At 39.9% G+C, this 18,637-nt stretch overlaps 1 protein-coding gene across 1 annotated transcript in view; it reads left to right on the forward strand.

Annotated features, from left to right (window-relative positions):
- itfg1 (integrin alpha FG-GAP repeat containing 1) overlaps nt 1–18,637 on the forward strand; it is a 187,427-nt gene that overhangs the window by 128,832 nt on the left and 39,958 nt on the right. The window contains exons 13-14 of the mRNA XM_020617139.1: nt 12,310–12,353; nt 16,815–16,893. Of these exons, the coding sequence (XP_020472795.1) occupies nt 12,310–12,353; nt 16,815–16,893 (123 nt within the window). The remainder of the gene's footprint in view (nt 1–12,309; nt 12,354–16,814; nt 16,894–18,637) is intronic.

Below are 18,637 nucleotides of genomic sequence, written 5' to 3' on the forward strand. Positions count from 1 at the left end.
AGCTTTGATCAGAGCAACTGCGATGGATTGGCGACCTGTCCAGGGTGTACCCCGCCTTCGCCCGATTGCCGGCCGGGATTGGCTCCGGCCCCACCCGTGACCCCGTTCAGGGACTAAGCGGTAGAAAATGAATGAATGAATGAATGATCAGAGCAAGAAGTGAATTCAACTTGTCTGTCCTGGTGTCGCTTCGCTCGATCTGGATGCCATGTCCAGTGGTACATTGCCAACTGTACAATGAATACTCACAGCTCACCATTTGTTATTCTTTTCTCCTCATTAGTGTCTGTTTCTGATGGGCTCAAATTATAGTAGATAAGGCCTGACTTCTTGCCATTTGGCAAACAATCAATTGGACACTGACAACTATGTGATCATGAACGGAAACCAAGACCTGTCCCACAACCTGAGCCAGGCTTTGTCCAAATTATAGTAATTTGTATCAGATTACATTGGGTTCTGCTGTATAGCTACGTGTGTCAGTTCTGGTCACCTTTGATAATGCTTTTAATCACAGCTGTTAAAATGTGTGAGACACAAAGTGTGAACTGTTAATTCCAGAGAAAAATTACAGTACATGTATTGCTATTATTTTTGAGTGCGACTGTTCGTTAATCATGCAGCTGGTGTTGGCATTCACTCTATTAGAATCTCTTCACGTCGAACATGTTTTAGATCAGGTGTAATTATTCTCAGGTCTGTTGAAGATGCCTTCTTGCACATCAGGTTTTGTTAGGTTTTCACTAGGTCCATTCGGGATTCAGTCCATAATTTGGGGCCCAGTGCACCCCATCATTAAAAAAGGTGATCTATGATTTTGAATGTTCTAGGATCATAGTAAGAATCCACTGTTAGCTATAAGAAACAATGATGCACAAAGTGGTTGCAGAATGGACAGATGGATGGATGATTACTGCTCATGGGAGAAATCATAGACTCCAAAATTAGAAGAAGGGTAAAATCATGGGTGATGAGGAGGGGGTATCACCACATGAGTATCTTGAGTGTGTGTGAGGGAAATGAAGAGGGGTACTGACAGGCAGAACTGTATGCGTTGATTCGTTTCCTGCTCACTTATTAAGATGCAGATTAGCTGCATTGTGAAACATCTGGGAGCTTTTCTCAGGCCCACATAGTCCTTTCTCCAATCTCCACTACTCACCTCTCCTCTCATCTCTTCTCTTCTCCTACAGTATGAAATCCAGCGCTCTTCTTTCCTCTCTCCACATTTCCTCCTCTCTTCTTGCCTTTTTCGTTTTCTCCCCAACCCTGTCCAGCTCCTTTTTTATCTCACTTTCACCTATCCTCCTCCCCTCACCCTGCCTTCACTCCTCTTGTTTCTCTTGGGCAAACATCTTGTTTCCTGTTCTCCTGGTTGCACTCTACCTCGCTCAGTCTGTCTGTCAGAGCTGCCTTTTATTCCCTTTTTGCATTTCATTCAAATGACAAACAAAGAAATTTACATGTTATCTCTCAGTGTGACTTTGTCGTCCAGAGGATTTGACTAGAGGCTGCATATTCAGAATTGTATGAATCCTTTTTCTCTGTCTGCTACAACACACAAAGAAGGTTGAGTGGGAGTGCCTGTTCCCATGTTTGTCACAACAGCATCCTGCAGCAGCTTACAATATGTTGACAGTTGAAGTGGTAATGTGACTACAAGAAAGCCATATAATACATTATGCTGCATATTACAACCATTCAATTTAATAACCTACAGGGAGCAGTAATTCATAGTTCTGGTTTTACAATAGTTTCTTCTATTTTTTCTTTCAGAACATCTCACCCAAAAGCTAAATACAGGACAACATCACCCTGGGCAGCCTTTCTTTTTTTTTTTTACCCTTTATCATGCATGCCATTGCAGATGCTGACCAAGAAGGATTAAAATTGTCATGGGTAAAATCAATGCACAGAGAAAATTACTGCAGTGCCAAGAATCACTTATTAAACAATATTATTGAAATATGATTGAGAGGGCGGGATACAGGATCACCTTGTTAGTTTTTAGTCTTAGTCTCTGTGCAGAGGAAGTTGGGTCATCTGCCACTGGTCTTCTCTTCTCCCCAGGTTTTTATGGACACGCGCGCCTGACCAACTCTGTTGCTAACTTTATTCCTATCTCTCACTTCCCCCAATTGCATCAACCCCTAGACTCGCTTCTCTTTTCAAAAACATCCTGCAAGATGTTCTGAACAACCGGAAGGCCTCTGGCCGTCCCAACTTCCCCTCCGAGTGCATTTCTAAACAATAACAGGTCAATGCCCTTGCTGCTGTTACATAAGTATAACCCATTGTTCTATCCCACATTACATTTTATGCATTAACTGATTCTATATTCTATTTGTTTGTTTTATCTACTACAAAATCAATTTGTGGCTGGTAGTTTTTCATTAATGGAACTTCACTATGATATGAAAATGGCCTATTTTCATACCAGTATTCTTATAAACCAAATGGAAACTATCCAACAGTAGCAAGCAGGCTGCTATGATACAGCTTCAGAAATGCCAGCCTAAATCACTTTCAGGTTTTATCAAGTTCAGTGTTATTAGTTTAGACCATGTCCAGTGAGAACTGAGGTTGCTGGAAGACAGAACAATTAACAAATTATAGGTAATGGGTGAGAAGATGAAAACAAGCAGCACCTAATTTTGAATTAGACTTGGCCACCATATTTGGTTCTGATAGCTAATCCAGTCAGCTGCAAATAATGTTACCACTCACTATTCTTGTAATCCAAGCATAGAAGAGCAAACAGGAATGCATATAATGCATGTATGTAATGCTAATAGGTGTCAAGACACTGACATTTAACCAGTCACAGGCAACAGTCCTGCGAGCACCCACCGCATCCCCATTCGTGCTCCTGGAGCTTGATTTTAGTACTACCTCCTGAGGGGTGCTGAAATTTAGTTCCCAGAATGCAGATCTAAAGTGGAGAGAGGGCAGTGTAAACAAACACAGAACCTATGATTAGCATTACTCCCCTTGACAGCTTTCAGTAGGTTCCTGTGATGGAAAAGCCCTAAGACTGTGCACTGGTCACATCAGCGATCATCAGATTAGCTGGAGCTCTGGATAGCTTGTGAACATGGATTAGTTCTGATAAATAAGGAGGGGGCAACCCATTTAAAATCTTAAAACAAGTAAAAGAATCTTAAAATAAAAACTGAAGTGGACGGGAAGCCTGGGAAGTGCAGACAAAAATGAGTAATGTGCTCACATTTCTTTTTTCCAGTCAAAAGATTAGCGCTGTATTTTGGATTAATTGGAGTCTATAAAGAGCTGACTGATCAGTAACCCTATAGAGGGAGTTACAGTAGTAACTCAAAGTCTTTAAAGGACAGATAAAGCTTGGCCATCAGTCTCAGCTGGAAGAAGATAGTTTTCACTGTGAAGCTGATTTGTTTATTTTGTTTAAAAGAACTGTTTAAAACCACACCAAGATTTTTTCTTCAAAAAACTGTTATGTGACACAACAGGGCCAAGAAAACCAGCAGGATCATTCACCTGGTCAGGAGGTCCAAACAAAATAATCACTGTCTTGCTTTCAATTAAATGTAGAAAATTAAGGTCCATGCACTGAGGAACAGTTTCTTCCCCAGAGCTGTAGACTCTGTCACCTTCCACCACCACCCTACTCTGAACAGCTGCTGCTCCATCACCTCCCCCAACACATACGCACATATGGTGTTTTTCCATCAGCACGGGTCAGTCTGCTTTAATTGTGCCAAGTTGGGCTGGCACAGGTTGGCCTCCATTTCCATCTGTCTTTAACAGCAGGGGCTAATCATGCTGACTCGGGCTCAGCCGGTCCTGCTTCTGCCCAGGGCCAAGTGGGGCTAAGCTCCACCTTCAACTGAGCTGGCCAATAATGTGTCATCGAGACACAGCAAGGGAAGTCGTTACACATTCAGCAGTCACGTTTTTATCTATAATTTCATAGCAGCAAGATTGAAAAGTCTCTCGCTTGGTCTTCTGATGAGGGGTCAAACTAATAATTAGCACCTAGGACTCTATGTTGCAAGCTAGTAGCACCACGCTGACACCATGAGTTATGTGTCGCTTCTCGGTGGCTGGTACCACCCTCACTTGATCAAGATCCATCTATCCATCCACTATTTATACCACTTACATAGTGGCCCAGGGTACACCCTGGACAGGTTGCTAGTCTATTGCAGGGCTAACACTTAAAGACAGACAGCCAATCAACCTAAGCTGCATGTGTTTGGACTGTGGGAGGAAGCCGGAGTACCCGGAGAGAACCCACACAAGCACAGGGAGAACATGCAAACTCCACACAAAAAGGCACCAGGTTGGCCCGGCCTCGAACCAACCTTCTTGTTGTGAGGCGACAGCGCTAATCACTGTTCCACTGTCTTGCCCCACAGTGAATAGCCCCTGCATGCGTTTTACCGTGCGGTGGAAGCACAACTGTGCTGGCTCCACTATGCACACCTCGGCTCAAAAGGGCTGACACCAATACACTCAATCCCATGGCATGAGCACAGAGAGGACTCGTGCATAGAATCCCATTCACCCCCACTGCTGCTAATGTGCTCACACAATTATATAACATATCACTTTTGGAAATCAAAAACGCCACATTGTATCAGTGATATTTGAATAAAGTTTTTGAATACTTTTTATTTATGTGACGTCGTTGCAGTTGCTTTTTTATATGTTGTTTTGTCCAGTATGTTTTGTATATATTTATATTTTACTGTCTGTTGTTTCTTAGATCTGCCAGCCAAATTTTATTATAGACATACAATGACAGTAACATCTCTCTTTTGATATGAATAATTGCACTTGTCTGGCTTATTTACAGACTGACAAGACAGTAGCCATTTAAGTATGTCCAATAGGCATGAATAGAATTTTTTGTTTGTTTGTTTTGTTGACACTGATGAGGAAACCAGTTTTACAGCAGGCGTTTGTTAAGCAACACCTCCATGTTAAACATTAACTGTAGAGCTTTTGTGCAAATGTTTCATGTGACAGAAACTTTATTTACCAAACAAATCAAGAAAAGCAGCACTGTACTGTAAATGTGCAGACATTCTCATGCAGATTGCAATATATACACACCATACCGTATGTACGAAAACTGTAGATCAGCTCAGTAACATGGATTACTGAGCCATGAGCAGGTCATCTCTGGAGTTGCTATTGCTATTTAAAACCAGATGTCAGCTCATTGTCAGTCTCACTGTGTATCGTTTGGTTTGGGCATGTCTTGTACCCAATCGTGTCTGTAAGCAGCCCTGCAGTCAGCAGAAGCAGCCTAAGGACAATAAGAAGTGATGAGCATCTCAGAGCAAATGCCACTCAGCTGTCAGATTGTTGTGTTTGTGTGTCAGTGTGTTTGCACGTACAGTGTGTGTCTGCCTGGCCTTCACTGACTCGCACTTGTAGCCACTAGCTCTGACATGGCATGTCATGTTCCCCTGTCAAGGTCTGGTCATTGCATGTTGCTCTTTAAGTACATGAGTTTGTGTGTGTGTGAATGTGACGTCAGCTGACCTGACAGCTAAGGACTGTGTTGTGAACTGTGCATGTGGTTGTTATGGCTCCTCGTAGTTTCTTTTTATGGAGTGCCAGTGAGGATATGATTACAGGTGAGGCTCTAGCTAGATAAAGGCAAAATCTGGGTGACAAATTTAAGGAAAATCCTGAATAAATGGATGGAATATTAATTTTTAAAAAAGAGTTCACTAACTAATCTGCAGACTATTTGATTTTTATTTTTATTCACAGAATGTCACAGGTTGGGCCTATCTGACTTTCCAGAGTCAAAGGTGGTGTCTTTAAATTTGTTTTTTCTAACCAACAGATCCAAATATATTCAGTTTATTATCATATATGACAAAGAAATGCGTCAATTCCACACATTAAAGGTGTGACCAGAACATTTTGGTGAGTATTGCTTCGATGGTTCATTTTCTAGCAAAGAATTGACTAATGGTTAGCCCTAGTTTACTGAATAGCTTAATGAGTATAAAATGTGTGTTGAGTACAATGAGGGGAATATGTTTTAGAAGAATAATGTTTCCTTTCTCCAATAGAGGAGCATTGAAGCTGTTCTGGAGACACTTGACTAAAAAAGTCTTTGTCATTGAGTTTATCTTAGTTTTTATTTTAGGTTATCACCCATATGTCCCTATGTCACTTAGTGTATGGACCCAAAGTAAAGGTTTTATGGCAGATTTTCTCACATTTAGGTGGCTGGTGCAGTAGGACTGTGGGATGTCTGTTATGACATAGGTGAACATAATAATGCAAATACGATGCTTAAAATCTCAGTGTCTGTTACTATATAAACAGAAACTAACTTTTGAGGGGAAAGACTTGCATGCAGAATTGTGTGTTTATACTGTAAATGCAGTTACAGAAATTAATTTCCCATGAATTTACCTCTCTGGCCTTTGGGGACCATATTGCTGCTGTTTTTAAACGGGGTGAAGATGCACTCAGAGTACATCTGTGTAGCAAGCAAAACAAGGGCTTTAAACAAGTGTTTAGATTTGTTATCTCTGTAGTGCTCGCACCTACAGACTTTAAATTTCAACCTAGAAATGTATGTTTGCATCAAAAATAAAAAAGCTGGAGTATGCCACACAATAATATACTTAGTCATAGGATATATAAATTATATCTACTGAAATCTACATAAGACTAAATTACTTTGGCCCTTATCATAGCAGACCAATTTGTCATAGTTGTTAAGGAGGGTTCCTACAGTTCCTACAGTTCCTAGTTTGTTTGTAGCACATAATCTAGATAAAATATAACAGACAATGGGGCTGTCACTTTTTATTCAAATTTCTAACATTTGTTCAAAAACAAAAAAAATAAACCAATAGCAGTTTGAAGTGTAGGACCTGTTCGAATCCAATAATGTATGCTGTGTCAATAAGCACAACAGACTGGTTGATGTAACTTGTAAGTTCACGTTTATCTTAACCAGTTACAGTCCTGTTGACCTCTCAGTAAAGTAAGCTAGTAACATTATGTTTGCAAGGACAAAATGCAGGATAGTATCGAGCAAAGTTGTTGTAATCGGAAAATAAAGACACCTGCATCCTGTCCTGATACCTTAGCTAAGCTCTCCTGCCGCAGCGCACAAGTCAGCCAGCGCAGTGAGAGTTACTGACTACTGTATATATTTTTAAATTAAATATTAATAAGGCCAACTCTATACTTGTTTTTTTTACTTTTTGCATTCAAATTAATTGGAACAAATTTCCTGCCAGTTCGAACATCTTTTGAATCATTTGAACATGATTTTTGGCCAAAGTGACAGCCCGATCAGACAAAGCTGAAAAATTTCAACAAGCCCTCCAACCAATACATCCCTTCCCTCTCACAAGACCCACAGGAGCATCTCCAGAAATGCAGCTCCTATTGTACATTGGCAGGCAGAATCGCAAGAACTACACTGACATTAGTAACAATGTACGTTGCACCGGCAAGCTTTACTATTGTTGTCATATAAACAGTCAGAAAAATGATGGCATGCGTAGCTCAACTCGGCTGTCATGGAAACTGTCATAAACATATTGTTTTGTTTATGAACTTGTCATTGTTTCATTACAAACAAACAATGTCTTTAGGTTTAGGAACAAGCACTACTTGAAAAGCATGTGACACAGTGGAAAATCATGTGTTATATATACACCAGCCATTCCCCCGACTCCTGTTAATCTGGACTTTGTGGCTCTGTTTATGACATCACCTAACTTACTCCTTTACTTATGTCATCATTATAAGTACCCAAACACCAAACTGTCAGTTGTAATAATCTGCTGCTACAAACAACATATAAAGTCTTTATTTATCTGACTTAAAGTCTGACTACAGACTCAACAAAAAGATATAGTTGATTTTGTGTTCTCACTTTTTGCTCAAACTAAGTAAAACATGTCTATTTAGGTTAGTATTTTATATTTCCCTTCTAATACTTAAGAACACTGTGATCCTCACTGAATGTTTTTGACAGTTCAAGGACTGCATTTGATTAGTTATCTACAACTCAGAGAAATCTGAATCCTGTTTTCACTTTGTCAATATAGGTTCTGAGTGTAGATGAAATGTAGCAAAATGATCATTTTTTAAAATTTACATTAAATCTTTGACTTTAGATAGAACTCTAGCCTAAACTGAATCTCAAAACATAATGAATATGTTTATGTTAGATATAAGCTGTCTTTAACCACTAAACTAAATCAAAGCCCTTATATTTTATGAAAGACATATGCTCCTTTATCTATCTGGAGGCCTGATAAACTGCCTTTCCTAATTTATTTCCAACATTAGACATAAACATACTATCCCTCTTTTTCTTCACCTCACAGTTGCAGTAACAGACCTAAAATTGTACCTAAAACAACCAAACAAAGACTCCAAAATGTACATTTGCACAGATTGTTCATGAAATGCTAGATACTGGCTGGCGCATTATCACAGTGATCGAAACAAACACACACACACACACACCCACAGAGACTGCACAGACTAGTTCATCCCCCACTTGATTAGGTTAGTCATGCAAAGGAGCTGCCATCAGTCTCAATATTGCACTAAAAAATGGGCTAGCTCAGTCCCACAGAGGCTGTGTAGGCTGTACTGTACACATGTGTATGTGAGAGAGACTCTATTAGCAAGAGACTAAATCTGTTCCACATAGGATGCGTGTGAACTATTCCAGGAATCTTGTTATGGCTGTGGACAAACTGTCATGTATTTGTTATATGTCAACCTAGGATTGTAGTATGGAGAACGTGACCTCACAGAGGAAACTCTGGATTTTAGTGTCCTCTCTCTCATAAGTGTACTTACATACCCAAGTGCCTGCTCTAACAGACTCTACGTTCTGGATCAACAGCATGCTCATTGAGTTGTGAAGGACTTTTGTAGTCATGCAGTTTGTCTCTCTTTCTTTATGCATTTGATTTCACAGCATATACAGTATGTGTCACTCCCTCACGTTTACAGTTGTTTTTTGCAACACACCTTCTACATTCAAGAGTAATCAGTGGATGTGTTAATGACCCCTGAATAAAAGGGCTTTGTTTATGGTTTTGATTTGGGCTTTATTAGGTGTTTAATATTTGACAGCAAATAAAAAGAAGAAAGAAAGTTTGGCATGGGTGTTCTGACAGTGTTATTGCCATGGGGTGCCAAATGTAATTTAGCTTTATGACATCTACACCACAAATTAAAATGTCACTAAATTCTGGTGTTTTGCTCACAACAACACAGATTACTGTGCATAAAATTCCTGAATGTGTCAATTTAAACTGACAGAAAGCACCTCATCTCACTTGTTTCCCAGTGAAAGGCTGTCCTGAGAATCACTTCCTGATGTACAGTGTATTTGTATTCAAACTGCATGACATTGTTTGTTCTCCTTGGTCCTTTCTTGCCCTGACATCTTCATCTGTCCTAGTGGAGGCATGTAAATTGAGTATACACTTTGCATCAGTCTCAGGATGTAATTTAATGGTTGCTGCTAGATTAACACTAAAAAGATACGAGTTCACAGTTAGTGCTAGAACCTGCACAGACTCCTCTGGGAGGAGATGCATTTTGACACTTCAGGTTTCTCAATTGACTTGTTAATCACATAGGCATAAAAACAGAAAACTGCTGAAGTGAAAATAACTGTTCATTAATGTGTGAAGACATTTTCTTTGTTGCAAAACAAATGGAAAAGAATCCAATACTGTGGACCTGTTGCAAAGATGATTGGGGAGTGTCTTATGTGCTCTGTTCTCTCTGCAGACAGTCCCAAATGAGAGAGACTTCAAACAAATGACAGTCTAATCCCTCTATGCTATTGATTTAGTGTCAGTGACAGTGGTGCCTGTAGCCTGACCCCTAACAGCATGAAACTCTAACAGATTATGACAAATCCAATCGCTGTTATTTACTGATTGTCAGTGCCCTCCATAGATGACTTTGGTCCAAACCTTGTGATATGCTAATGTGGTGTTTGCTCAAACTGGACGAGTGGTTCAGTTGGGCTGTTTCTGACCACTGCGGTGCTCTAGGTCAGACCTCCACTGTCACTCCTCTAGGCTTTGATCTTTTCCGCTCCAAGTAACCTAATGATTTTTTTTTTTTTTTGTTTCATTTCTGCCTTATTCAACTTTCTAGGCCCCTTGAAAAGCCACAGTCAGCTTTTGGTTAACTAACTGCAATAATCTTAGAGGTTCTGACCAAATTCAGGATGAACAATGCAGATTCCTTCCTGGTCATGGAACAGCGGACCAACTCTTTACTCTTGTAAGATTACTGGAGGGATCTTGGGAGTTTGCCCTATGTAAATGGTCTTTTACTTGTATAGCGCTTTTCTGCGCTTTTACAGCACACTCAAAGCGCTTTCATACTACTTGGCCATTCACCCATTCGAACTCGCAAATGCTCACACATTCACACACCGGTGTTATCACCGGGAGCAACTGGGGGTTCAGTGTCTTGCTTTGACATGTTGACTGGACAAACTGGGAATCAAACCGCTAATCCTCCGGTTAAGAAATGACCCACTCTACCTCCTGAGCCACAGCCGCCTCCATGTGCTTTCTGTACCTGAAGAAGGCCTACAACAGGGTCTCTTGTTGGAACTTGTAGGGTTCTTTGTTACAAGCCATCCGTTCCTTGTATAACCAGAGTGAAAGTCGGGTATGTACAGTATACTCGGCAAAAAGTCAAAAAGGTTCCCAGTTAGTGTTGACCTTTGTCAGGGTTGGCACTTGTCACTAATCCTGTTTGTGATTGTCATGGATAGGATCTCAAGGCGCAGCCATGGGGAGGAGAGTGTCCAGTTTGGAGACCTCAAAATTGCATCTCTGCTATTTGCTAATGATGTGGTTTTGCTGGCTTCATCAGACTGTGACCTCCAGCACGCACTAGGTTGGTTGGCAGCTGAGTGTGAAGTGGCAGGGATAAGAGGCCATGGTGTTCTGCTGCAAAATGGTAGATTGCTCCCTCTGGTTTGGGAGTGACTTGCTGTCCCAAGTAAAGGAGTTTAAGTATCTCAGGGTCTTGTTCATGAGTGAGAGTAAAATTGAGTGTGAGATTGACAGGCGGATAGGGGCAGCATCAGCAGTAATGCAGATGTTGTACCAGACCGTCATGGTGAAGAAGGAGCTGAGCCGAAAGGCAAAGCTCTCAATTTACCAGTCAGTTTATGCTCCAACCCTCACCTGTGGCTGACGAGCTGTGGGTAGTGACCAAAAGAATAAGACTGCGAATACAAGTGGCCAAAATGATTTTCCTTCACAGGGTGGCCGGACTTAGCTTTAGCGATCAGGTGCGGAGTTCAGACATCAGGGAGGGGCTTGGAGTAGAACCTCCTCTCCTTCACAAGAAGCCTCTAGGGCACCTCCCTTTGGAGGTTTTCCAGGCACATCCAACTGGTAGGAGACCCCGGGGTAGACCCAGAACATGCTGGAGGGAATATATATCTGGCTTGGGAATGCCTCGGAATCGGTTCACTTTAGTTTAGATGGGATGTTGAGGCTATTAGTATATATGTGTGATTACCATGTTTGAGGCAGGATAGTGATGAACTATCCAGTACTGGAGCTCCATCCACCTACTGTCTGTGATGTGACTGTCTGTGATGTTATCTTCAAATAGGTGCAGTGAGTTTGGCTGCTGTTTTTATTGTGTGCAGCACTGTGTACAGACCTTATTAACAGAGTATTGGGCTTTAGCATGACTCCATCAAGCAGATCAAGGCAACCTAGGCCCAGGACCTCTTAGTATGCTAATAAAGTTACTTCTTTAATGACTGATTAGCAATTCAGCTGATTTTGTCTTCTCGCTGCTTGTACACACAAATGAATGAAGCACATGCATATGCATTCACATACGGCCCTAATAGTTTGCACATTTATTTTTTGTTTCTCATTGCTAGTAGTTTATTTATTAGACTTCCTACATCCCTTCTTTGATTGTCTTGTCCATATTCAACTAGCACATGGAAAAGATGATTAAATTGTATGAAATATAATGTGAATATGAGTAACTCTTAAATACAGTTCATATGAATTCGATTTTTTTTTTTGTTTATTTGTTTAGACTGTCTTAGTGGAACTTGAGTCATTGTGTAAGCAAAGTTCATTTCTATGTGTGAGTTTGATCGCTTGATGTTTGATGACCCATGTTGATGCAGTGGCCCTTAGGGCACAGTAACAGCACCAAAACAGATGACACACAGTAGGGTGTGTTGTTGTGCTGTACATGGAACACATGCTGAGTAGCATGTCTTAACTCAGGCATCTCTGTCTTCCTCAGTGCTCAGCGGCCTCTGCTCCAATGACTGCCCAGACAATGTCAAGGTAAGAAATCTGTCTTTGTATGACTTCATGTTTCATAAGGTAACATCGCTTCTTATCTCTCCTGACCATTACCACCAGGTGTGTTTGTCCAACCCTGTCTCATAGAAATTATATTTAAATACAACTAAATCACTGGCTGTATTATGTTCAGAAGCAATGTTTTTTTTAGCAGAACATTTATTAACAACAGCACATTGATAAGGGGTTGATTGGGGTGGATGGCAGGTTAGGTTAGGCTAGATTAGGTTTTGCAATTTGGTTATGGTCAGGGAAAGATTATGGTTTTGGTTAAATATGGATAAACATGTCTGGAGTCACAGCAAATAGTTCTGGATTCAAGCAGAACATGATCCTTCCGTAACCTTAAGTATGCTTAAACAAAACTGAAACCACCAATTTTTAATAATGCTGTAGCTACTGCCATTGGATATTGCACTACAAGAGCCAGTAATTTGGTGGAAAACAAATATGGTTTCTTTGAATGTAATTTGGAGGAGACATTTGGTTTGGTCAGGTCTGCTGTTCTATTTCATGTATACATCTTTATCCAGTCTCTGCAATTTTTTTTAGCAGGAAGGAAGTTTAAAATACTACCACTGCTCACTAAACGTCATGTTTATAGGGAGGATCAACTTTATATTCAGGAATTTGAATGGGTGATGTGTTTTTTAGCTTTAGGGCCATATAAACCCTTCTTTATATGTAAAGTCACTTTTTTACTATGGCATGAAATAAAAATTTGCATAAAGGAAATAAAAATGGGGACCGCTATCAGACCTTCATAATGAAAGTATGTAGGTGCCATACTGTATTTTTTTTTTCCTTGTTTGGCATTTTCTAATAAAATATCAGATATTTTTGTGGCCTGTACGATTCTATAATATAAGGGCAAATAAGTCATTTTATTTGTTGTATATAGTACATTTAAAGATGTCAGCAGATGTTGACTAAAGGACTTTACAGACAACATTATTAGATTATTGAATTAATAATTGAAATCAAAAAATGGGAAATATCAAATAAAACAAGACGTTAAAAAGAATCTGGATTAAAGACAATTAACAGGCTAAAGAAAAGGGTCTTAAGATAGGTGTTAAAAATATACTGAGTGGAGGTGGAATATCTAATAGAGAGTATCAGGCTCGATCACTTATTGATTTGAAATGTTTGTGTGGAATATGGAGCAGGAACTGGTCAATAGATCTGAGGGCTTTGGAGGTGGAATGAGGAGTTCAGACATGCAACCTGGTGACAAACCATGTAGTGCTTTAAAAACAAATGAGTCTTAAAATTAATTCTGTGCTTCACTAGTACTCACTGTTGCATTAGAATGAGCTGCAGGTGAGATAAGGCTGGCTGACCGATTATAAAGGCCAGGTTTGCCTTGTTTTCAACTCTTGTCCTTGGTTAAAAAAAAAACATTTTGAGGATTGTTGCTTGTTTTTGTTCAGGAAGACTTTGCTCTGCTGAGACGCAGTTGTATTATTACTTTTATAATAACAGGTATCCATCCCAAATTTATTCTCTGCTCAAATTCTGGAGGTTTGTGAGATATCCAGAGATTCGTGTCTGTCTTGGTGTCAAGAGTCCAGACTGTGCTTACAAGTTGGACACATACAAACTTTCACAAGGTTAAGGTCAGCCTTTCAGAGGACTCCCAACTTGGCATGAGGATCAATGTGTGGCTCTACAGTTTGTCTTGTTAACAAAAGCTTGATGAAGGAATCATCATCAATACATATTTTACTTAAAAGATCACAATCAAATATAAAACATACATATAAACATAACAACAAAAGACAAAAGAACATTGAGCCTCCTGCAGGACATCTTATTTAGATTTGATCTTACATGCCATAAAGAAGATCATTTCTTGCATTTTCTCTTTAAAAATAACTGCCATGCAAAATTGATATTCTGTTCACCGTATTACCATTATCATGGCTTGCCAATTTGCTGAGGTTTGTTGGATTTTTATTGGCATATTTTTGGCAAAGCATTTCTATGGGTCATTATTACTGGGAAATTCTGTCACTCTGACAGTATCTTCAAGGTCTTTATGTACAGGTCTCTGTCCTATATCATCCTCATATGCACCCAGCAGTGCACCAACACCACCTGTAGGTATATAACTCTCTCATCTAATTTCTCCTTGACTGCCTGGCTATTATGCTTGAACTGCTTTACTTTAGGACATTTGTAGGCATCTTAACATGCATACAGCTTCATGACAGAATATTTCCTCTTTGGTTCAGTTATTCTGCAGCACTGTCTTCAGTAACTGTGTTAATATTCTGTTACTGACACTGCTTAATTTAGGGTATGAATTGCTAGTGCTAGTGAAGAAATTGTGCAAACTTGTGCCCCCTCATAAACAGATGGCATTTATCAGGCTGAAACAAGTGATTAATATATAGTTAGTTTCTGCAGTTAAGAGAGTTTGGTGAATCCAGCCTGGAACAATCATACAAGCAAACCTCACAGAAAAGCTAAGAGAGACCTGAGAGAAGAATAGGAAAATTCTGATGCTTAAAACCCATTGTCTAACAGCAAATCAGCACATTCACTGCTATCCTGCTCATTAATCAGACAGTGCAATTACAGCTCCTCACCAGGCATTCAGACTGAAAACAGCGGGGCGTAAAAATACCCAGGGGCCTAGATTGATTCAGATATTGGTGAAAAGATTAAGCATAGTCCAAGAAGACCAGTCTGAGTAATAGATCCATCAGTGTGAAGATCTATCAGACACCAAAACATTTCACAGTAGTCATACAGTACTACAGTTTACGTAAGAAGAGATTTTATATCCAAATGCAGCAATGATTTTATCCTCCATCTCAATTACTGGGGGTAGACAACAGTAGAAATCTGCCATTTGTGTTCCAAAGTAATCCTCCAGGAATGTGCCCTTGAAGATAACAATGTGCACTACTAGGAGGTACTGTATTGTGTTACAGCAAAGGTTGAGCCTTTGTTCAACTGTTAAGTCAAATGACCCACCTTTGTTGCTTGCGTGTTTGTTTGTTGCTGGAACCCTCTGATTCTGTGCCCTCACTTTGGTCTTATCTAAATGAATTAGAAGGTTATGTTTTTCTTGGCCCTCTAATGTTGGTTTAGACTTAGCTTTCTTTTTGTACTGTATGATGATGAGTGTAAATTAGCCAAGTATCATATAATATTATCTGATGGCTGCTAGTTACATTGCAGAATATTAATTAAAGACCATATGATATGGTCTACCTAACTTGTGTTCAACCCTCAGCGGACCATTCATGAGACAGACTGTTTCTCTCTGTCAACACGTGAGACCCCAGGATTTAATATGACTTACTGATAAACCAGAGAATGACACTGACTTACCAGATGAAAATGAAGTTTCAGTTTTAACCCTCTGTCACTGGCTCTCTCTCGCTTTGTTGAAAGTAAGTAAACTTATGCTTAATTGTTGACAACTTTGAATTGACGGGATATAAGACTTCAGATGAAAAACATACTGTAACATCATGATATGGTGCACTTTTGGAAGTTAAATGTAGCCTTCCTTTAACTGAGCAAATTTAAGAACTTTTTATTCATTCTGAAACGCTCATGTCTGATACCCATGTGTAAGTCGACAGAGGAATTTGACGGAAATAAAGTAGCCAATCGCATCTCTCCTTATTCGACCTTTTACCACTGGAAAGCTCTTTGCAAAACGCATTAGCTTTGAAATCAACTAGAGGCTTCTGGTATTAGTTGTTTTAGTTTTCTTTTTGTCTACTCTTCTACCCGCTTGTTGTCTAACTGATAGGTATGATGAATGCAGTAGATGAGTGGAGCTTGCGGCTGTTTCTACTACTCTCCCCTCCCATCCATCAACCCCCTCTATCCTTTCATTTCATTCTCCTGCTCCTCTTCTTAGTCACACCTCTCTTCCTGTCTTTTTTCAGCCCACTAGTCTGCTCCTCATTGGCTTTCTGCTCTCCCTCTCTCACCTTTTCTTTTTGAGACCTTATTTCTATTCCTCTGTCACCCACTGCTGAGTGTCACCATAAAGGGCCACATCTCTCTTGCAGTGTGTATGTTTGACTGTGTAAAAGGCCCATAATTAGCTGATGTAAAGCAAAGGGTGATTCAACAGATCTCTTCATTAGTTGTCATCGTTTCCTAGTGAAGAGATAAGACAACCCCTCAGAATCCACCCACACAGGCGAACAAACACTCAGCTGTCACACTCATTTATGCTCAGTCAGAGTCAAGCTAGCTAGCTCAGACATTTGCCATGTCACCAAGTGAAAATTGAAATAAACTGTTCAAGGTCACTGTGGTGACAACACTCCTAACTGTCTTTCTGCTCCTCTCTCGCTCTCTTCTGAATTCTGGCCACCCCGCCCTCTTTCACCCTCACTGACAGTGGGGTGATGATAAACACAAATGTCAAAAACATTTTTCATTTGCATTTTCATCTGTGTTTTACAGCCTTTTGGTGTTAACCAGCCAGGTCCCTATGTCATGTACACCACAGCAGACTCCAATGGCTACCTGAAAAATGCCTCAGGTAAGTAGTTTCTTTTATTCATCTCTTTCCACAGTAGCTTTCACTTCTTATGCTAAACTGCACCTTTTCATGATAGAATGTTGCCAGTAAGGCTTTTATTTTTCTGAAAATGTCACAGTCTGAGCTTTTGTATACTCTATTTTTGCCAGGTTTATTCATAAAATAACCTCAGAGCAAAGCTGGCTGAACACTACAGATTCAATTTTGGAAGATTTAGGAAAATAGAGAAAGAGAAGAAGAGGGATGTATTGATTTTACTTTATTTCAATCCTTTTTTGATAAATTAGAAAAGCTGTTAGCTGTTATGCCTCAAAGACAAAGAAACAGAAAGGGCAGCAAAAGAAAAGATACAAAGAGGGTCCTTCCAGAGTGCTGTAACTGGAAGGAAAATGGATCACTTTGATAAATCTCACTCAGTGATGCTATTCTACTTATTCTACCTCCACTGGTAAGATATTTTAGGCAAATTTAGATGTGGCATTACTTTGTCTTTCCTGTATATCTACTGAGAGCTTTCACTCACATTTGTATGTTGTAATATGCTATAATATATCTAAATATTGTTACAGGAAAATTAATATTCAGCTGTTGTCAGGATTCAGTGTTTAAAGAGGGCTCCAATTTTTCCAGCACTGTCAAACAAATGGGGGCATCTGTGGCTCAGGGGTAGACATGTCAGTGTCCTTGGGCAAGACACTGAACCCCAAGTTGCTCTCAGTGCCCAGGCCAGTACCTTGCATGGTAGCTCCGCCACCATCCATGTGTGTGTGTGTGTGTGTGTGTGTGAATGGGTGGATGGGTGAATCTGTAAAGCAATTTGACCCAGGTATGGTCGAAAACCGCTATATAAGTGTAGTCCATTTACCATTTACCAAATGTGAAGCCTGGAGTTAGAGCACTGGTAGTGTTTGTGGAGAATAGTTTTGTCATAGTTACTACAAGGCTTTTGTGGAAAAATACACTGTGAAAGCTTGCAAAGTTCTTGAGGCCTTTTTTTCTCTGAAGTTCATTCCACAGTGAAGCAGCACTCAACAAGCTTTAACTCTCTTATTTCTTTCTTTCGGATTTAAGCCCAAGCAAAACCTCTTTCTAGAAAAGACCAGTGTCTTTGATGCAATTTACAAAGACCCACAAGACTTGAGACTTGTAACGTTTAGTTTTGTAGTAGTGCATCACCTGTAGTCCTCTTTATATTTGAGCATTGGTTGGGAATTTGTGTGGATGTGGGTGTGGGTGTTTCCCAACAAATTTTCCTTTCCAATCAGCTGCACTTCTTTTTTTTCTTAAAGGGCTGCAACATACAGTATTTCAACATCTGGTTCTGTTCTCCACTTTCAGGAATAAGCTAGATGTAGGTAGTAGACTTTGGTAACAAGCTGAAAACCTTGTGAGTCCAGCTTTATTGATTGCTGTGTTGTTACTTTTTTGATCACAGGGTCTCCATTAGATAAGAAATTCCTACAACCCTGGGGCTCACAAATCCCTGCACCACATGAGACTGCTTCAGACTAATAAAAAGAGAACAACACACAGGTAAAGAGAGAAAGCTGAACAGAGAGATAAGACATTGAGGACAGTGGTGCTGTGCCATATTAGCTACAGTTAACCTAGATTATATTACGTTGCAGGAAGGACATAGGGGATGAGGACAAGATGCACTGACAGGCTAGGGTCAGATATAGATATATATATATATACACACACACACACACACATACATACATACATACATACATACATATAT

This window comes from Monopterus albus, unplaced genomic scaffold, assembly GCF_001952655.1.
Source record: "Monopterus albus unplaced genomic scaffold, M_albus_1.0 scaffold186.1, whole genome shotgun sequence".
NCBI lineage: Eukaryota > Metazoa > Chordata > Actinopteri > Synbranchiformes > Synbranchidae > Monopterus > Monopterus albus.